Source organism: Dipodomys spectabilis, unplaced genomic scaffold, assembly GCF_019054845.1.
Source record: "Dipodomys spectabilis isolate Male_0828 unplaced genomic scaffold, ASM1905484v1 ptg000229l, whole genome shotgun sequence".
Classification (NCBI taxonomy): domain Eukaryota; kingdom Metazoa; phylum Chordata; class Mammalia; order Rodentia; family Heteromyidae; genus Dipodomys; species Dipodomys spectabilis.
Window position 1 is genome coordinate 1914162 of NW_024870906.1, and position 21762 is coordinate 1935923.

The following is a 21762-nucleotide window of genomic DNA, read 5'->3' on the forward strand; positions in this document are numbered from 1 at the left end:
AAAGCCAACCTACTAAAATGAACTATGATTATTCTTGAATGAAGGGAGACTAAAATTGTCACACTTGGGCTGGGAAGGTGGCTCAGTGGTAGAGTGCTTGCCTTGCATGCATGAGGCCCTGGGTTCAATTCCTCAGCACCACAGAAGCAGAAAAAGCCAGAAGTGATGCTGTAGTAGAGCGCTCGACTTGAGCTGAAGAGCTGAGGGACAGCGCCCAGGCCCAGAGTTCAGGCCCAACGACCGGACCAAAAAAAAAAAAAATTGTCACACTTCTTTTTTTCTGCATGTCTATTTCTACGTGTCTCTGACGCTGCAGACATAAACGTACATCCATGCACACACACACACACACACACACACACACACACACACACACACACACACACACAAATGAGGAACAGGGTCATCTCCACGGTCCATGGGGAGATTTCCATTCGATGATCTTGTCTCTAACAGATCATCAAGAATGCAATGCCGGGAGCTTCATGGTATCCATCCCGGCCTCTGATACTCAAGCAATTAGAGAGCATCTGGCGTTCCGTCATGAGCAGCTGCTCAGGAAGACCCAGGACGCAGAGAGCAGGAGCCAACAGACCCAGCAGGCAGCTAATGCTGAGATTCCTTGGGATTCAAGAAGCCACACGGAGGCTTTTGCACAGTCTCAGAGGTATCTTCAGCATTGTTTTTTGCACACAGCAGAGAACTAAGCTGAAAATCCCCCCCAATCTTTTCTTCCAAGTGGTCCTGGGACTCAAAGGCCGAAACCTGAGAAGTAGCTCCCACCACCACTAAGGTGACTCGCAGTCCCTGGCTTTGGGTTAACATTCTGCGTGACCCTCGCGTGGCACTCGCTGTGAACACTTGTGTGGGTCAACAGCACCCAGGATCAGGCCCACGTCCGCTGATTGTGGTCCTAAGACTGCCTGGAACTTCCCCGCAGTTTCCCAGCTGTACCTCATCCCTAGGCCTTGCCTCCAGCCGGAAAGCCATGCTGGTTCTTCTTACAGAATCTGAGTAAGTGCTCGCACTCTCAGGCTGTTTTGTCTGCCCTACCATTGTCTGGAAAGCGTTCTCCGCATCAGAGGTCTGCTTAGAGCTGGATTTGCTGAGCTTTTCCCAGCGCGCAGCCCTGTGCAGTCCTGAGCACTGGTGCCTGGGCCCTGGCTTCTGTTCTCTGTGAGCCCCTGGCCCTGTTAGTGTCAAGCCCAGAGCACTGCTTCCTTCCTGTTACAAAAGCCTGTTTTTTTCTTCATCCAGCAGCCCCAGGGCCTCCTTTCCTACCTCCCCGACCTGTGACCAACAAGAAAAAGGTTCTGTTTGCTTTTCTTGTAGAACAGATAATAACGCTGAACAGCCAAAGGTATGAGCACTGCGTTTTCTGCAAGTACCTTGGCCACAGCCACAAGATGTCCGCGGCCTCTCCAGGATTGTGTGTGTCTATCATGACCTTCAAGGTCTTAGAAAAAAAAAACAAGAAGAGAGAACAGTTCAAGAAGGAGCTGTCTTCTAAGTCACACACAGTTATGTGTCCTGACTGAAGTGCTCAGCTTCGAGTATTTTCTAAAAAGAGAACACATCATGATACTATTACGTTGACATCTATACATCCGGCCTTTCACACTGGGCTTAGAACAATGGTCCTAAGAGCTGAATTCGGGCTACAATGGAGGCACCAAGTCCACATCTATGGGAATAAAAGAGAACAGCTTGAGTACAGAGCCAGTTTAGCACTGAGCGATGGACCTCGTTATCATATACTGACGATAGAGGAGAAGTGAGTCTAATACTGCGAGAAAGAGAAGGGACTGTAGATAGGAATGTGGGGGAGTAGGCACTCAATCTATAAGATAATCAGGATAAAAGTGTGTTCCAGCCAGGTGCTGGTGGTTCACACCTGTAATCCTAGCTACTCAGGAGGCTGAGATCTGAGGATCACGGTTTGAAGCCGGCCGAGGAAAGAAAGTCTGTGAGACTCTTCTGTCCAATTAGCCACCAGAAAACCAGAAGCAGGGCTGTGGCTCAAAGTAGTAGAGCACTGGTCTTGGGCACAAAAGCTCAGGGACAGCGCCTAGTCCCTAAGTGTCCCTTGGTATTGTACAGATGCTAAACTATTCATCATGATTCCTAAGTAGCCAGGCTGATAGAGAAGACAAGCCTGCAAGGGCCTGCCAGCCATGCCCCAGACCTGAATTCACTGTGAAGAAAGGAAAGACAGCCTTCTCATGCTGGGCCCCTTCTTGGCTCTCACCCAAAGCCCTAGTTCACTAGCACTGGAGTGGTGGCTTCTCATCACCCAACGAACCAAGCCATGCCGGCCACAGCCAGTTTCTCCCACAGATCTCCAGGTCAGCTCTTACTGCTGTAAGTGGATATGGGATAGAGGTGGGAATTAACTCATCAAGGACACAGGAAGCATCCAAGGTATGCCCTGTCTTCAACAATTAATGGCCTTGACAACAATGCTGGGTAGGAAATGGACTCATGACGTTGCTCACGTAACTGTAACCCCTCTGTACAGTATTTTCACAATAAGAAACTTAATTTAAAAAATGAATTTCCTTGAACCTCTGTGTGTTGTTCTCTAAATGGTGTTTTGCTCATTGATTCAATTTTGTTCCATCGCCAGCGAGGCTCGGGCTTTGTGGGGGAATTTAGAGGTAAAAAAGAACATGGTAAGCTCCAAGCACATAGGTGCAAAATGATAACGAGAAAAATCTGGAAATCGCATCTCCATGGAGCACTCAAGTAGCAGAGAATGCTGCAGGGAAAGCGGCAGCATGGGGACCTCACCGGGCAGGAGGGGCCGGGAGAACGCTGCGGCCCAGCCACCGGAGGAGGCCGTGGGGGACACACCGCTCTGAACAGGCGTGGAGGCATTGGCGGGCCTGGTCTCCACCCCCAGGCTCCCCACAGCCCAGAGACCCCAGCTCAAAAAGAAAATGGGAAAGGGGCTGGGGTGTGGTTCAAGGGCATAGAATGCTTTCCTAGCAAGCCTGAGAACCTGGACGTTCAATCCCTGTTTCTCTGTCTGTCTCTCTCTTTTCTCTGTCTGTCTGTCTGTCTCACACACATACATCACTTAGAGCATTGTCAATCCTGCTTTACGGTAGGAGCCTTCGTAAAAAATTAAAAAAAAAGGAAATCGAGCTGTATCTTCCACATGGACTAAAAGACATTTTTCTAAAATTGGTATAGAAACATTCACCCTGTAAAGCCAGATAGATCACCACTGGCTTTTTATCATCTCTGAGGTAGGACTAAGGATCCCCCTGTTTCTTTCCCCCAAAGAGCTCCTCTCTTTGACAGATACCCGGAATTCTACGGCTAACACTTTTGTCTTCGGGGTAGATACTGCAGGTCCTCTGGTGTTCGAAAGCCAGGGCCTGTGCTGGGAGTGGTTGGTCAGCTGTGGTCAGCATTTGTGGGCCGGAGTCTATCCTGCAGTGTACTCATTTCACCACTAGATGGGGGTCTTGTTTTGCTCACATGGAAACAAGTTTTTGTCTTTCAGAAACCCACGTTCTAGGTGCTTTTAAGGGGTAAGAACACCTTTTAAAAAATCAATGGATTACCCGATTAGTTCTTAATAAATGGCATATACAACCAAATAGAGAAGTGTTTAAAAATTAATCTGGATGTATGGAGTCCCAGCTCCTCTGGAGGTTGAGGCAAGAGATCCCTTGGGCCAGGAATCTTTGGCCAGCCTCCCTGAAATCATGTCTAAGTAATAAGTAAGTAAGTAATCCTCAGAATAAAACCCAACAGATTCAAGGTAGGCATTCTGTTTAGTGCTTCATAGTGGTGTTTTCAGACTCATTTAGAGTCCTGCATAGATTACTTAGATACCATGGCAAGTTTAACCAGTCCTGGGCCTCTGATTCCACAATTGCACCTTGTCTCACACATTCGCTTGGAAGCTAAAATCTTCCAACTCATCAGTGTGGGGTTTGCAGTTAGCTAATGGTGCTTACTTTGATTAGACTCCTCTCAGTTGGTTAAATGAGACTGCTTGTTTTCAGCATCCAATTTCAACTAAAATATAAACCAACCGTATACTAGATCTGTCCCTTGATTCTTGAATAGCCTGGTTATTTTGTCCAACAAGGGAATTCCTGAGCTTTTATATGTAGCTAGCTCTAGGGAAATTTAGCGAGCTGTGAGGAGGCTAGTGGATGTTAGCAATACAGTTTGGAAGAAGAGGGAATCAATGAATCAGACATCTGAGGTCAATTTCAGAGCATGATAGCTTGGAAACTAGGGCTGATCTCAGTAATAAAGAATGTAAGCAAGAGTAAACGCCTCCCTGCAAAAGAATCTACATGCAATGTCATTCCTACTGAAATTGAAGGCTCTGAAATTAAAGCAAACCACCAGAGGAATTGCCAAGTATGAATTTTCTGCTGAAAACACATTTGGCAAAGCATTCACATACATTCTCCTAGTGCACTCTCGCAGCGTAGCTGTGACACAGGCATACTTGAGTCTTCTTATAGACTAGATGATTAAAACTTAGCAGAATTCCATCCTTAAGACTCGGGTTGGTTGTGTGTAGGCGTTTTGATTTGGACCTCAAGGTGCTTTCTCCCATCACAATGAGCTGCACTGGAGTTCTCAAAGGGCACACGGAGCAGCTGAGGACGCAGAGCCACCGGGAGTGGTGGCTAGAGCGCTAGCCAGTCAGGTTGGGCCACGCTAGCTTTAGATTTCAGCAATCTCAAGGCTCTGTGAAACCATAGCTACTAAATGACAGAAAATAATTTTAAGATGTTCTAAACAGGGAGACAAGGAGAGACAGAAAACTTGACCTCTGTCAACGAAAGAACAAGAAAAGAAGGCCAAGCAGAGAGAAAAATAAGATGGTAGGAAAAATCCCTAGTATATTACGAATTACTAAAAATAAAAGACAGACAGCATTCTCCAATCCCAATGTTAATAAACTAGAACTTAATGACTAGAAACGTAAGTGCAAAAACCTGATGTTTAGACATTTAAAGTTACATTTATAAATAACTTTGGCTCAGAGAACATGCAGAATGTATTTAATTGACTGACAATAAAAATGCTACAGGAGTTATTGAATTGTGCAGCCACTTAAAAGGACATTTAGATGACATCCTTAGGGAAGGAGTCCCACCGTGTAACTCCTCTGAGCAAATAACCAACTTTTACCAAAATGAATAGCAAGAAGCTGAAATGGGTTCAGGGTGGGGGAGGAGAGGGAACATTCAGGAATGGAGGCAGGACCATCATTACATCCCCTGTACGTTATGGGAAAATTGAACTATATTAACCTGAGGGTAGGGATGGGAGGGGGAGGGATGGAGGGGAATGAAGGAGGAGATGACATCTATCAAGATGTGTTGTACTCATAACCTGACCTTTGGAATTGAAAGCCCTTTGTATACCACTCAATGAAAACAAGTAACTATATTTTAAAAGGAAACATATAGTTGCAATTTCGTACATTCGAAAAAAAATTGGAATAGTGACAGATGGAATTTCACCTCAATAAGTTATAGAAAATAACAATAACAAAGTAAAACTGATCTCTCCAAAGAAAAAATAAATAAAAGCCAGAGATCAATGAAATAGAAAGACCAAGAAAAATTTTTTTTACAAAAAGATCACAGTCCAATGGCAAGATGAAAATAATAAACTTCTGCAGGATTCATCCAGAAAAAGAGTAGAAGGCACATGTGTTCAAGTCACTGAGCACTTAAGTTAGCAAATCAAGTCAAAGCTAAAATGGAGGCCAGGCATTAGTGGCTCACACCTGTAATCCCAGATCCTCCCGAGGCTGAGATCTAAGTCTCTGCACTGGGAGGAAGGAGGGAGAAGGAAGAAAGGCCAGACATGAGTCAAGATACACGGCGTTCATAAACGGACTTGTGAAATGATGATGTCTTTGCAGGACTACTTAAAGATAATAACAAGTACAGTTATAAACATTTCGGAAGACTATTGGAAATCTATGTGACTCTTCATTTGCTTTCATTTTTATTTATTTATCTTTTGGGTCCGATCGTGGGGCCTGAACTCTGGGCCTGGGTGCTGTCCCTCAGCTCTTCAGCTCAAGGCTAGCGCTCTACCACTTGAGCCACAGCGTCACTTCTGGCTTTTTTCTTTTTGCTTATGTGGTGCTGAGGAATCGAACCCAGGGCCTCAGGCATGCAAGGCAAGCGCTCTACCACTGAGCCACCTTCCCAGCCTTCATTTGCTTTTAAATTCCTATCTAAAAATTGTCATCATCATAAAGCTTAAATAGTGGCATGGATGCAATTTTCAGTATTTTCAGTGTAGACATTTTAGAATGAAATCATGAGATGTTTATATCAGAAGGAGCCAAAATAATGAGCCAACTCATTACCTACCATCATCCAGCTGAAAGATACCAACACTTCCTCCAATGTTTATTAATTCAATCATTTTCTCCTTGAACTGTTGTCTATTTTAGTTTATTACATTATTTTATATCCTAACATACATTTTATTTTTGTAATTTTTAATATTCAATTAACATGTTCTATAATATTTGATTGATGTTCTTCTCTAAAATGAATTATGTATAACAATCCAAACCAGTTTATTTCTGTGTTTGTTTTTTTTTTTTTGTCGGTTGTGGGGCTTGAACTCTGGGCCTGAATGCTGTCCCCTCAGCTCTTGAGCTCAAGGCCAGCACTCTACCACTTGAGCCACAGCGCCACTCCTGGTTTCCTGAGTGGTTTAGTGGAGATAGGAGTCTCATGGAGTTTTCCTGCCCTGGCTGGCTTTGAAATGCGATCCTCAGATCTCAGCCTCCTAAGTAGCTAGGATTACAGGCGCCCGCCCGGCACCAGTTTATTTCTGTAAACACAGTTTCTACATTGAATTATGATCACAAGTACTATTGGACACACACTTGCTCAAAACATAGATATCTTATACATTTTGATGAACAAATATTTAAATAATGATCTTTTTTGTCTTTTTAAAAATTTATTTATTTTATTTTATTTGTTTTCTAATTGTGAAAATACCGTACAGAGGGGTTACAATTACATGAGCAAGGTAATGAGTACATTTCTTATCAAGCATTGTTGCCTCCTCCTTTGTTTCCCCTTCCCATCTCCCCCCACCCCAAATACGGATCTTTTATTGGCAATGACTCTCCTCACTAAGCCATACACTCATGAACAAATACTACTTTTTGCTAGAATGACTGATAAAACCATTTCTTTGTTCCTTCCAAAATACACACACACAGGGCTGGGAGAAATGATGTAAAAGTGTTGAGGAATCTCATTAAATCAATGTATCAGCATACGAGTATACACATAATTTATATTTACATATATAGGAATGAAAGCTTTTCTGTTAAGTTTTTAGAAATTCCAACCAGTATTTGAAATCCTTCTAAATTTTGTCTAAAAGCACATATCAAACTATTATAAAAAGCATTTCCTGTGATCAGAGAGCCTATAAGGGAATTCTAAAGATTTATGGGTGGTCCACAGTTCAAATCCCAGCCTCAGGTAGCTGAGGTCCTGAGTTCAAGACCAGCCTGGGCTAGATAGTGAGTTCAGTATTACTCTTGTTTATATAATGAGACCCTGTCTAAAAAAATTACAAAGATACCCTTAGCATGACCCCCATGCCTGGGACCCCATAGGAATCCTCTAGTCTCCCCAGGAGGAGGTTTGGCCCAGTTTTGGGTCAACTGCACTACATCAGTGACAGCGTTAGACCTAAGATGAGCGCTTCAACTCAATCCCATTACCATGTCTACTGCTGACATTATTATTATTATTTAAACTAGACAGACTTCCAAAGCTATCGACAGAGTGATATCACATCCACACAAGACAGCTGTCAGGAAAAGACGGCACTGTCATTAGCAGACTTGGGTGATTGGAGCAGCAGCCTCCACTCAGCCTCCAAGGATGTGTTTCCATGGTGACACCTACAGATTTTCTGCTGGTCCTTTCCCTAACAGCCTGCTGCCTAGACCCCCAACGTCTACGGTACCCCAGACATGGATTCAAATGCTAGGTTCCTTTCCTTCAAGGGCAATCAGCCATACACAAATTTCAGGAAGAGATAAAAGAATCAGAGACTTAAAAGAGAGAAAGGGAGAGATAGATAGAGGGCGTGGGGGTTAGGCAGATGCGGTATTCTTCAAGTCCTCATGCTGGCTCTTGGACCCCAGATGAGAAAGTAAATGAATCTATATGCACTCTCTGTTTCAACCCTTAATCCCGAAGTCAGAGTCAGAATAAGAGAAGCCTCTGCTTTGCCTCCCCCACCAACTTCTTTTATAATCCATTTAGGAAAATTGAAAGTCAGAGGTGGGGAAATGAGTTTTACTATATTCACTGGGGAACTCTTGGAACAGATGACATATTGATGGTTGGCCAGATGTGTATGGCAGACTCAGCTGTGTTTGGTAGGGAGGACAAGCTTACAGCACATTAGTAAATACACATGCCCCCTTTCTTTCTTCCCTCAAAGATCCCACCTGTAGGTTCTTGTCCACACTGTCTTTGACTCACGTCTGAATTAAAGCGTGAGCAAGTCCATCTTTGGGATAATGCTGTGTGACCAAGCTCTCATTTGAGATCCTTGTACAATGTTCCTTGAGTGTGGTTTCTTTGTGTCTTTCACCCTTTTAGCAGTTTTGAATCAGAGTTGACTAAACACAGAGAGGTGGTGTGGGGTGAAGGGCAGCCCAGGAGTGGGATGATTCCTCCCTCCCACGCAGCTCGGAATGCTCAATGCAGCCCGGAATGCTCTGCAGCCCAGCTGAGCCTCTGCCTCCCATTCCATCCCTACAGCCTTTGCTCCATTCCATCCCTACAGCCTTTGCTCTATTCCATCCCTACAGCCTTTGCTCACATTCCATCCCCTGCTGCATTCTTAGCAACTGAGTGCTGGCCTCAGGGAAGTCATCTTTCCAAACGTCACTGGGGGAAACAAAACTGGGAGACAATTCTAATTTTGGCTAACTTCTAAAGCAAATATTAATCAGTGTAATGGGCAGGACCTTTGCTGGCATGACAGAAGAAAAAACACTTTGTAAATTGCGATGGCCAAGGCTGATTCTAAAGCGTATCTGTTATGCTAATAGGATTTGGTACTGCAGTTTATTAAGTTTGTAGGGTAAAAGCAAGGCTGAAAGGGGTAGGGAATCTTTCTGAGTGTGTGTTCCTCTTCCAGATAATACAACAATAAATGTGATTGTTAGAAAAATGACATTGAGCCTGTATCTGGAGAGAGATTCTTTGGTGTACTTTGGTCCTTATAAATAAGTTCAGTGATGTATGTCTATTTCTGAAGGTTACTCATAAAACAAAGTGCTGTCTTACTTGCTTTCTGCCTGTGACGCTTTGCCTAAACCACTATGACATGAGTTATTTTTCTTTTGTGGGATTTGTATATTTTCAAGTTTGATTACTGCAGCATTTTTTGCATTGGTATACCCACTTAAACATTGCAAGAAAGGAAGGATGAGGTATTTAATTTGTATACTGTATTCCCAACCTGTCTTGTCATAGTGGAAGGTGTGACAATGTAGCCAGACCTGGACCCAGCTCTGTGCCCTGGACCAGTATTCCTAAACTCTCTGAACTTCATTCTTTTAACATTGCAGAATGACAATTATTCTTACCTCATCCGGGTTCTATGAGGATTAAACGACCTGATGGGGCTGAGCTGCAGAAGGTCTCTGCTAAACCTTAATCACCTCATCTTCTCAGATGAGGCTATTTTAAATATGCAACTCATCAGGATTTTGTGATGACTGAATGAAACTGTCCGAGAGAATGATTGTGTCCAGTGCTTGGCCAGTATTATTGAACATATGTTTGTTTAGCAAATGCCAATTCTCCTTTCTCTTGTCTTCTAGAGACTTCATATCATATCCCAGCAATCCTTAGCTTGACTGCCTGGTATGTGGGTTGTTCCATCATTTTGCATTTCCTTTGTCCTTCCATTTAATCAGTTGCCCAGCAACTTCCTGAACTATATGTAAGAACTGAGAAAGACTTCAAAGATGCCTGTCGATGCACGAAATTTCTTTGGCTAAAATTCAAATGGGTAAAGACTCTCTGAAATGAAGTCATAGGTTATTCTCCCAATTTAAATACATCCTGGACATCCTAGTTAAGCTGTGCCAGGGAAGCGGAGGCCTTTGCTGTAGGCATGGTGAACTCCAGATCTACAGGGAATATTTCATTTCCATCCCAGCTACTTGCCTGCCTCATTCTCTGACCAGATCCTTCAGCCCCGGGCTATTTATTACTCCCTTTTCTTTTCTTACCTTAGGTTCCTTGCTCAAGGAGATTAAGCCCGCACCCCGCTCCACACCATACCATGTCTCTGTCTTTCTCCTCTCTCTGAAACCATTATCGGCCCCACACTCAATCTTTGATACTTGGCGTTGGTATGTCAGCATTGGTCCTACTCCAATCTCTCATGGCTCCAACTCATGGCTCCAATAATGATTGGAGGGAAGGGGAGGGAGCTCTGTCTGGAGCAGTCATGCATTAGGTGCCTTTAGAAGGTGAAAAGCTTCCCTGTTTCTGGAATTTCACCATGCAGAGGTCTGCCAAAGGACAGGCTGGAACATATATGTACAAAGCAGAAGGTTTCGTGGAAGATGCCAGCAAATCAAATATAACAGGAAACCCAGGCTACAGCCCTGGCTTCGTTGCTCGAAGGAGGCAGGGTTGAAGGTTCAGCCCTTAACCTTCCCAGCTCGCTTAGATCCTTTTTATTTGGTGGAGCTCAGGGAAAGTGCTGAGTCAGCTCTTCCCTCTGGACTGCTGCAGGAAGAATGGAGAGAAAGACAAAGCGAAACACCAAAGCTTGTTTTTGAGCACCAGGCCTCTCTATCTCCCCAGAGATCTCTGCTCTTTTAGAAGTCATTGTGGGTCCACTGGGAGGAATATAAACCACACAGCGGGGCAGGCCAAGGTGATGAGCAAGTAGAAGACTTAAAACATCTTAATCACTTTCTGGTCCAAGCAGTTGAAAAAAAAAATCTCTCATAGAAAGCACATTTCTAATAGTGTTCAAGTAAAAAAAATAGCATATTCATTCATGAGCAACTTCGACCTAAAGCTGGGAGATTTTTTTTTTTAAAGGACCCAAAGTATTTATGTTAAAGACCAAGGAAAATGCCTATGTTATTATCCTAGGTTTTTAAACAAAGTCACAGTATAAATAGCTCTCAATGTTTTTTTCTTATTTCAATATTTAAATGAATTCAATCTGAGGTAGCCATGTAAGATTGCTAGAAAGTTAATGCAATATGAGCATAGACGATCAGATACACAATGCTCATCCTTAGGGTAAGAAAACACCCACTTCCTAAGTGAGCAGACGCTTGAATGCCACACCTGCAGAGCATCTGGCACAGGTACTGGCTGCAGATGTGTGGATTTCAGTCCACGGCCAAAACATAGCAACCATTGTTTGTGCCATCCTCTTCTTTCTTTTCTTAGCTCCTCGGATTTTTGCCTTCTAACTTTTGCATAGTTCTTTTGAAATACCATGTGCATCTGTCTCTAAAGTAATGTGTGAGGTATTTACATATTACATATGTATATGCATAACTATATAACATATACACGTCTTAGGTTTCTTTCTTCCATTGTAAAAGGTACATTCAATGAAATGAATGAATCCTGGCATGCTATCTTCACCCTGACAACGCACATACCTACAGAGTCAACACTTCTCAAGGTACACCCCCCCCCACACCCCCCCAGAAACTTCCCTTGTCATTTCCCAACCCTCTCAATAACAATCACTGCTCTAAATTTCTCCCCCTCCCACTATAGGTCACTTTTCCATCCTGGAATTTCTTATCAACAGAATAACTCAGCAAGTATTCTGCATCTAAGCTTTCTCTCATTCAGTAGCAGCATACTGTATTTGAGATTTATCCATGTTGTGTGTAGCTGGCTTCATATTATGCTCAGGTGTTTTCCAAGCCCTTTGGAGACTGGGGTTGTGCTCTTAGATTTCTGCATCTTTAGGCTACACAATAGAATTCCCCACCTTGTAAGTGTTCCGGGGGACGTTTGGTGGCTTCGTGGGTGAACACACACACGAGGTATTTAATCAATTGGTAAGTCATCTGAGACACAAGCAAGCTTCCCTTTTCTGTCCAGACACTCACGATGTTCAACTTACCTAGCATTAGTGTTGCACATTCTGGTTTCAGAAGCCGGCCGGCTTCCTGGTAGAAATCCAGGGATCCGCCCATTCGCAGTTACTCAGCATTTGCTGTAGCCTGCAGCCTGCAATTCACAGCAGCAGCAGCAGCAGCAGCAGCAGCAGGGAGGTACTGGGGAGGAGGTTAGCTGCTGCCTGGACAGGCTCCAGCATGGCTGCAAAGGTGCCAGCCTCAGGCTTTGTCTGTTCTGCACAGAAATGCAAACGGTAAGCCTCAGGTTCCTCCCATTGATTTCTGAAGCCATCAAAAAAAAAAAGTCACCCAAGAAATCTGGGTACTGCATGGAGTATCTGGGGGCTGCTTAAGACCCAAAGTGCAGAAGCAGCATGCATTTCCTTGCAGACAGGAAAGTACAGCTAGACACAGAGCTAGAGTTGTTGGTTCTAACCAATACTGCTGTGACCTGTGAGATGATTGTCCCCGGTGGACCACCCTCCTTCTTACCTCAGACTGGTGACTGTGATTGAGGGCCAGGCCCGGCCGAGCAGGCCCCTAGGGAGGAAGTACATTACCTTTGCTAGTTCTGTGGAACAAGCATTTAGGGGTCTGAGCCCATCGCCATCATTTCTGCTTGGAGAGCAGAAAGCTGCTGTCATTTTAATAGCGGGCGCGTGTTGGGAATATAAACGCGCTTCTAATGGATTCAAGAGACGCTCCGCTTTGTGCTGCGTCCCAGATCTTCTGTAGCCGCATAGCACTTCACGACACATCACTTTCAAAATGTGAGGCTGTAAGAGTTGCACGTATTTCATATTCAAACAGGGAGTTTCCTTGCAAGTGTATTTCCTAAACCTTGGAGGAGGGTCATGTGGGCTTCCTGTGGTGGTTGCATGACACAGACCAAGAAATAGGAGGGGAAGATATTCATGGAGTCAGCACGGCACACATTCCCTTTGCTTTTATAGTCATGTGTCTTTTGGAAGAGTCTAGAGATTTATGGAAGGTGTGATTAAACTTCAGTAAGTGGGATGTTGGGTGCTATTATTTATTTATTAATATGAGTCCTTACAGCAAACTTTTCAGGTCACTTTTTCAAAGAAAATGCATTTCCCAAGTAAAAAAAGGGAGATACCTTAATTAGAAAAAAAAAATTAGAAGAGGTACTGGGGTTCTTTTAGCTGATTAATTCCTGAAGAGGTGCTTGTTAAAGTAATGGTGTGAACTTGGACTGCACGGTCCCCTCACTAAAAACCAAACCGGTGGTTTCGTGTTTTACTAAGGGCATCTGTTTTATTTATTTATTTTGTATATTTATGATTTGCCGATTGATTCTGACACACGGTCTTGCCGTGTAGCCCAGGCTGGCTTGGAATTCCTGATTCTCCTTCCTCCACCTCCCAGGACTGGGATTACAGAAGTGTATCACCATACCTGGCTCCATCTATTTTATTTTACATTGGGATTAGTATGTTGATCATACTGCTTTCTTCTCCCATCTCCCCTTCCCACTGACCAGTATCTGTCCAAATATAACCCATTCAATGACAGTTTGCTCAGGTATGGATCAGTGGTTCATACAGATCATCTCAGAGAAGAGAGGCTCTCTCTCTCCCTCCCCCCTGCCTCTCTCTCTCTCACACACACACTAGATTCTGCGGACTGCAGCATGCAATAATCGAATCCCACAGGGACAGGAGGGCCGGCAGATATCCGGAGTAGGGCACCATTCAGTCTGGAAGCAGACACCGCTTCTTAGACCTGAGATGGCTGTGTGCTGGCAAGTGATCTAACCTCTTGGGCCTCAGCTGTTTCTCTGAATCACCACTTTGCAGGGAGTTTGCCCTTATTAGATAATAGACAGCCGGTGCCAGCCGCACGGCGGTACCCACAAGGGTTTATTTCCTGCATCCCTCCTGGCATTGGCAGGTGGATGCCAACTTTGGGGATATGGAGGCAGCTACTTGATGATGACCTGCCTGCTGCTAGAATCTAGGACAATGCCCCAAACCACTGCCTGGGCCCTGCCTGACCCTCTCCTCCCACCCTGGCCCTTAAGTACTTCAGCCCCACACCTCACCAAAGGATCTTAGGATAATGAACTGAAAAGCTGCCAGTCACCAAGCCCGGTCAGTTCAAAGCCCTCAGACCATAGTCACTGGTGAAGAAGAATATTCTCAGTGAGTGGTTTTACATTGTGACCTTTATAGTAATATTTTCACATAGTGCATTTAGAGGAGGTGACATGTGTTCAGGAGTTAGCAAAGGCATAGGAACTCTATTAGTGAGTTTCATCCCGAGATTCCTGTACTGATTTTGTGGTTCATTTTGAGCGGCCAGGCCTGTAGTTTGCTGGAAGCCCTTAAGTAATGTCATGTTTGTGGAGGATATTCTTAAAGGGGAAGGTGTGTGTGTGTGTGTGTGTGTGTGTGTGTGTGTGTGCATACACACACATACACACAAGACAGTACTTACTCTAAAGACAGACTGTCACTGCTGCAGAAAACACTGAGTCAGTCAGTGCCAGTTTTGGAGAGGGGAAGGGAAAAATCAAGCTTAAAGTTACGTACTTTACCTTTGTAGAGATGGGCAGAGAAAAATGCTATGTGGGCTTTCAGAGCAAAAGGCCAGGAGGAGGATGGAGCCAGGAGGATGACTGGGCAGAATGTTTAAAAAGCAGCAGGCTCCAAGCCGAAGAAGAACGCACAATGGAGGGCGGCTCCAGTCCACACCCAGGCTGGGTTCACCAGGCTGCAGTGGAGAATCCAGTGGCCATGCCAGGAGCTATTGTCTAAGAGCAGAGGTGGACATAAAGCATACCCCTCTCCCCCGCCCCCACTGCCCTTGGCACGGTGGAGGCAGGAGCCTTCCACCTTCCCACTCCTAGCCTCTTACCCTCGGCTCGCCAGCCTGCCTCCTCCTTTGGGGCTATTCTAAGGACCGCACAGGTGGACCAGCACTGCTCCTCCAGCCCTCAGCAACAGCCAGTGCCCCACTGGGCTCCTAGGCAGCACCTGCAGTCCAAGCCCTCAGCCAGGAGAAGCTCAGGAGGAAAAATGCTGATAGACTTAAGATTTCTGAGGGTGACCTGCAAAGTCCTAGGGAAGACAGCTAGCAGAAGGGAAGTGAGATAGAGCCGTTTACATGGGGCTGGATTACACTTACATACACACACACACACACACACACACACACACACACACACCCCTCTATATGGGTAATCAGATGCAGGAAAATATATGCCAGCATCTCTCTGGCCTCTCTCCTCACAGAAGCAGATCCTACTGCTGAGTCACTAATGAAGGAGGTCAGGACTATCTATGCAGGTGACCAGAAGCCATCAGAATAAAGAATTTCCCTGACTGCTAGGGCAGGAGCCTGCCAGCCGGCTTGAAGTCCTAGAAGGGTGTGAGCACCCACCCAGTTCCCCACCAACACCCGCGTTCCCCAGCGAGCATGATTACATTATTCCGTTTAGAAATCCCAGGAATGCTCCAGCTCCAGCCCTGAGGAGGGAGAGGAATGCAGAGTCCAGGGCTTGCGGTTTGTGATTGTGTGTCCGACAGGCCCTCCAGGCTTCAGCTCCACCCCACCCTCTTCCCAGGGGCGATCTAACGATCCGGCCAGGTAGAGCGAAGCGGGTCCAGGGTTTCTATTTGGAAAGTTACAGGTATCTTCTTAGCGCAATTGAAAAAAGAAAGAAAAAGAAATCAGTAAGCTTCACGCCAATGTTAGGTTACATAAACAAACCGAACACGAAACGAAAATCCTTCGGGATCTTCTGAAAGCCTCTGAACGCCTCCGTGAACCCCGAGGCCACCCGGCGCCTCGCCCCACACCGCATGCGCCCCGCGGCGTGGCCTGGGAGCTTCTAAAGCAGGCCCTCGGAGTCCCGAGCGCATCTGGCATTATGATTGCGGTTATTATTAATAATAATAGGTTAGGAATCCCAAATTCTATTCGCGGAGCGCGCAGCCTCGGGGTCGTGTTCCTTCCCGGGGAGACCTCGCCCTGCGCTCCCCGCCGGCCGCGGCCCCGGCCCGGCTTCCCGAAATCCTCAGGTTGGGGAGTCCCACAGGTGGAGGGGGGACGAGGAGGGAGGCCTTGCTCCCCTCTCTCCTCGCCCCTTCCAGGTGGGAGCTTGGCCTCGCACGGGCGTCAGCCTCGGCCGACGCGCAGTGGCCTCACCAGCCGCTCTCCCGAGTCGCTTCCACGCGCGTTCCCGGCTCACTGCCACGTCCCCGCGCGAAAGCATCCCAGGCTTCACCCCCACCGCACCCCTCCCCACCCCCAGATGGGAACATCTGGACACTGGACGGCGGGCCCAGGGCCCCGAGCTCTTCAGAGGCTGAAAAGGGACACGGAAGGCGCTGCGCTTGCCCGGCAGTGTGTTGGGGCGAATAGCCCGGGTGTGGGGACGGGGCGCGTGCCACTAATAAAAAGGAAAAAGGGGGGAGAAAGGAACCCACAGAAGCGCAGAACTTTGCTCCACCAAACACCGCCTCGGTGCCACGTCGACTCCGTGATCGATGGTTATGTGATCTCAAACGTCTCACGGCACCATTAATATCAAGAAGGTGGATGGTCGAGGCTCGGGGCGGGGTGGGGGGTGGGAAGGGGGTCACGCTGGGGGGGCGCGCGTGGGCCCTGAATGGAACCCCGAGGTGCCGGTGGGGAGTGAGACCCTGTGGCCTTGTGGGCACTGAAATGTCCAAGTGACCCGGGGGCGAGGGTGGGGTAGGGACAGCAGGGCGGGGGCTGGGCCAGGGGACACTGGGGTGGGTGGGGACGGGGGTTGCGGAGGGAGTGGGGGGGGTGGCCCGGGAGAGGCGCGGCGGGGAGCGGGGCCGCAGCTCCCCCGCCAGCTCCCCGGCCGGTCCCGCTCCCCGCTCCCCTCCCCGCCCCGCTTCCTGGCGCAGAACCCGCCCCGGGGCTGCGGCAGCGCCCCGCCCCCGCTGGCCCGCGCGCCGGGACGCGCGCAGGCTGCGTCAGGAGCCGCCTGGCGTATAAATAGGGGCGGCCGGGCCGGCGCCGAGCTGCACACAGCCATCCATCCTCCCCGCGCCCTCTCTTCCCCTCCCTGCCTTCTCTCTCTCTTTCTCTCTAGGCCTCCATCCCGGCCGGGGGCGGGCCGGGGGGCGCACGGCCGCCGCCACCATGAGTTCCTTCAGCTATGAGCCGTATTACTCGACCTCGTACAAGCGGCGCTACGTGGAGACGCCCCGGGTCCACATCTCCAGCGTGCGCAGCGGCTACAGCACGGCGCGCTCCGCTTACTCCAGCTACTCGGCGCCCGTGTCCTCCTCGCTGTCCGTGCGCCGCAGCTACTCCTCCAGCTCCGGGTCGCTGCTGCCCAGCCTGGAGAACCTCGACCTGAGTCAGGTGGCGGCCATCAGCAACGACCTCAAGTCCATCCGCACGCAGGAGAAGGCGCAGCTGCAGGACCTCAACGACCGCTTCGCCAGCTTCATCGAGCGCGTGCACGAGCTGGAGCAGCAGAATAAGGTGCTGGAGGCCGAGCTGCTGGTGCTGCGCCAGAAGCACTCGGAGCCGTCCCGCTTCCGGGCGCTGTACGAGCAGGAGATCCGCGACCTGCGCCTGGCGGCCGAGGACGCCACGACCGAGAAGCAGGCGCTGCAGGGCGAGCGCGAGGGGCTGGAGGAGACGCTGCGCACGCTGCAGGCGCGCTACGAGGAGGAGGTGCTGAGCCGCGAGGACGCCGAGGGCCGCCTGATGGAGGCGCGCAAGGGCGCCGACGAGGCCGCGCTGGCGCGCGCCGAGCTGGAGAAGCGCATCGACAGCCTGATGGACGAGATCGCCTTCCTGAAGAAGGTGCACGAGGAGGAGATCGCCGAGCTGCAGGCCCAGATCCAGTACGCGCAGATCTCCGTGGAGATGGACGTGTCCTCCAAGCCCGACCTCTCCGCCGCGCTCAAGGACATCCGCGCGCAGTACGAGAAGCTGGCCGCCAAGAACATGCAGAACGCCGAGGAGTGGTTCAAGAGCCGCTTCACCGTGCTCACCGAGAGCGCCGCCAAGAACACCGACGCCGTGCGCGCCGCCAAGGACGAGGTGTCCGAGAGCCGCCGCCTGCTCAAGGCCAAGACCCTGGAGATCGAGGCCTGCCGGGGCATGAACGAGGCGCTGGAGAAGCAGCTCCAGGAGCTGGAGGACAAGCAGAACGCCGACATCAGCGCCATGCAGGTATCCGGCCTTCGGGAGCCGGCAGACAAGCGGGGTGGGGTCGAAGTGGTGCCCCCCCCCCTAAAGCGCGCGCAGGTGGTAGAGGTGGGGCCTGGCTCCTTGGAGACCGCGAGGGCGGGGCGGGGCGGCGCCTCCGCAGTCTGGAAAGCTGCGGTGCGCTGCAGTTAGTTGTCCTGTTCCGCAGGAGCAACCCCAGAAGTGGGGAGGGAGGGAGGGGGAGTTGGGCGTTGTCCTCTGTCTGCAGTGACCTCCTCTCTCTCTACCGACCAGCCCCCCCCCCCCCACCAGCCACTATCTCCACCTATTGGAGTCAACGGGTCCATAAACGCGCTGACTTCTCAACCAGCTCGCTTTATTCAGAGCTCCTTTTAACCAAGCATTTCCACCTTATAGCAGAGACCCAGGAGCACAGTCAAGACTGTTTAAGGCCCTTAGCTGGTGATGGTTGATCACAGGAAACCACTGATGGTTTTTTCTGGAGGAGTAGAAATAGAGCTATGCAGAAAGCCTTTTGGAGAAAAGCCATTTTAGAAAAAAAATATGGAGCTACTTCTTTCTGTAAACAATGCATACATGTTCTCCAATACAACCTGGCTAATGAGCTTGTGTTTGAAGCAGTTTTCCTATAAAATAGCCATTTTTATGATCCTTAGGTTGAAGGGATTTTCAGTTTTTCAAGTCGTAACATTTTTCTTCCCACATTTTTTGAAGCTGGCATTTTAGGCAAGAAGGGTTTTCTTTCTTTAAGAACAAAGGGGAGAGGTGTTTTTTTTTTTTTTAAGAGGTGGGCATTTTTGGTTTAACAGCCCTGCACAGCTATGAATGTACCACAGTACAATGAAAGCAGCAGGGATTTATGCCTAGATGTGTCCTAAATCTTTCTATAGGACACCATCAACAAATTGGAAAATGAGCTGAGGACCACAAAGAGTGAAATGGCAAGATACCTGAAAGAATATCAGGACCTCCTGAATGTGAAGATGGCCCTGGACATTGAGATCGCAGCTTACAGGTAAAGCCACAGGGCCAGAGGGCGTGGCCTCGAAGCCTGAGAAAGGGAACCAGATCCCACTGAAAGTCACACTGAGTCAGAAGCCTCCAAGAATAATAATGAACTGTTGGGTTTTTGGCTTCTTGCAAGAAAGTATTTAGACAAACACACAAGAAGTTATCTTGGCCATCATGAGTCCTAGTCTCAGCTTCCCTCTAAATTTGAAATTGAATAGGACTATTTAGGGTTTCTTTTTGTCTGTCTGGTTGATTTTTTTTTGGGGGGGGGGTGTTTTGGTAATTTGTTGGTGCTTGTTTTTTTCATCTCAATCACAAAATAACCAGCCATTTGTCTTCATAGTAGGAGCTCAGAGCAAGTCGTGGAAGTCACTTCTTGTGTTGATTTATTGATTTTCTTTTTACTTTCCTTCTTTTTTTTTAAACCCCACTCTTCTCCTGTATCCCCAGGAAACTCTTGGAAGGTGAAGAGACCCGGCTCAGCTTTACGAGCATGGGCAGCCTCTCCAGTAGCTACTCCCAGAGCTCTCAGCTCTTCGGCCGATCTACCTATGGCGGTCTGCAGACCAGCTCCTACCTGATGTCCGCCCGCTCCTTCCCCTCCTACTACACCAGCCATGTCCAGGAAGAGCAGATCGAGGTGGAGGAGACCATTGAGGCCACCAAAGCTGAGGAAGCCAAGGATGAGCCCCCCTCCGAAGGGGAAGCCGAGGAGGAGGAGAAGGAGAAGGAAGAAGCTGAGGAAGAGGAGGGAGGGGAAGAGGAAGAAGGTATCCTTAAAAACAAGCCCCTCTCACTCTGTGTGCGGGTTCAGATCAGTGCCAGTTGATCCCAGAAACCCAGGATAGGCCCTTGCTTATCTAGGGAAAATGTTCTCACCTATGAAGTTGCAATCTCCACTAGAGCCTGTGTGTTGATTCCGCCATGCCTTTAGTCAGTGAGGTGATGGGTCAAAGTTTTACAGAATCTTTGCAAATATTTTTAATTGACACACACACTCGTAGTGAAGTTTCACTTTCAATCTGTTCATTTAGTACCATAGTTTGGCATCTTAAAAGAACACAAACAAATGACACACATTTAAAATTTTGAGGTTAGGCCTTGAAGAGGAACTGAAACGATTCTGTGATGGGTGGAGAAGGATCTTGAGAAGCATTGTGGGGAACACGTGCTTTGACAGTGGAGCTGGGAGGGTTCTGGCAGGCCTCCCGTCCATGTGCTTTATTGTTTAAGGGCTTTTGTAGAAATGTCTGGCCTGCATTTCCCTGGGATTGGGTTTTGTAAATTTTCTTTTTATATTAAAACAGCCAAGGAAGAATCTGAAGATGCAAAGGAGGAAGAAGAAGGAGGAGGTGATGGCGAGGAAGAAGACACCAAAGAATCCGAAGAGGATGAGAAGAAAGAGGAAGGTGCTGGAGAGGAGCAAGCAACAAAGAAGAAAGATTGAGCCCCACCCCCACCCCTACCCCCCACTTTCCTTAACTATTCCCAGAGTAATTCTCCCCAAATCAGGTCAACCTCATCACCAACCAGCCAGTTGAGTTGCAGATCCTATGTGAATTACGAAGTCACTACATGTATAATTCTGAGATGATTAGGTTGGACATTCAGTGTTGTGCTATGAATTTTTCTCCTTATGCAGAGTATCTGTTAGCTTGCAGAGTGGCTTTCTGGCTGCCGCCAGCCTATGCATGGTTCACGCTTATGAGTTCAGGATCTTTGGCAATGAGAATCATTCAGATGTTTACAATTAAAGAAAAAAACAAATGAATTCACTCATGTTAATGTTAAACTTCATGAAAAATTAATCCTTTGATCCTTTGGTGGTCAGAAACTAAAGACCTCGAGTTATGTGCAATAAATAGTAAATAAAGATACACTGAATGACATGGCTGGCTGTGTTTTTGACTTAATTAAAATACCTTAAAGATAGTACAGGTATAAAGCATATACAAGCAGATTGTTGACCTTGGAGCTTTTGTACAATCCAGAGGTTAACAGCTACAGTACTTTTGTTTTTAATTCCTCAATTGGAAATTCTGAGGGTTATGAGGAAGTCTCTTCCCTCAAAAATCTTGCTGATGATAAACCATGAGCGAGAATATACAAAAATAACACCAAATTTGCTCCATAAAGTTAGAAGATGGCTACCTAGGAGATAATTTCGAAATTAGGTGACAAATATATTCTTTGTGGCCAACTAGTATGGAATGTAATCATGCAATGTGAGCCAAATAGAAATCCACAGTTATTACAACTACATTTTCAATATCAAGGGTGGCAGTTGGACCTGAGCTCACGATCAAATCAAGAGGAATACTTTTTCGTCAATGTTTAGGTGTGGTAGAGAAGGTAAGACTATCAAAGGTTATTTGTCCCTGGAAACACATTGCCTA

The 21762-nt window shown here is 47.5% G+C and overlaps 1 protein-coding gene across 1 annotated transcript; it reads left to right on the top strand.

The window, feature by feature from the left end:
- The first annotated feature begins 17234 nt into the window (after positions 1-17234).
- Nefl (neurofilament light chain) lies at positions 17235-21116 on the top strand. The gene is made up of 4 exons (XM_042697817.1): positions 17235-18358; positions 19246-19370; positions 19817-20136; positions 20674-21116. Exons 1-4 carry the CDS (start codon positions 17312-17314, stop codon positions 20811-20813), a joined length of 1632 nt encoding a protein of 543 aa, XP_042553751.1. The 5' UTR covers positions 17235-17311; the 3' UTR covers positions 20814-21116.
- The last annotated feature ends 646 nt before the right edge of the window (positions 21117-21762 follow it).

Excerpts from the sequence above, each read along its gene's own strand:
- Nefl (XM_042697817.1), top strand. The coding sequence starts at position 17,312 with ATGAGTTCCTTCAGCTATGAGCCGTATTACTCGACCTCGTACAAGCGG. Across the intron at positions 18,359-19,245 it reads CCGACATCAGCGCCATGCAG|GACACCATCAACAAATTGGA; the intron begins GTATCCGGCCTT and ends ATCTTTCTATAG. Across the intron at positions 20,137-20,673 it reads GGGAGGGGAAGAGGAAGAAG|CCAAGGAAGAATCTGAAGAT; the intron begins GTATCCTTAAAA and ends ATATTAAAACAG.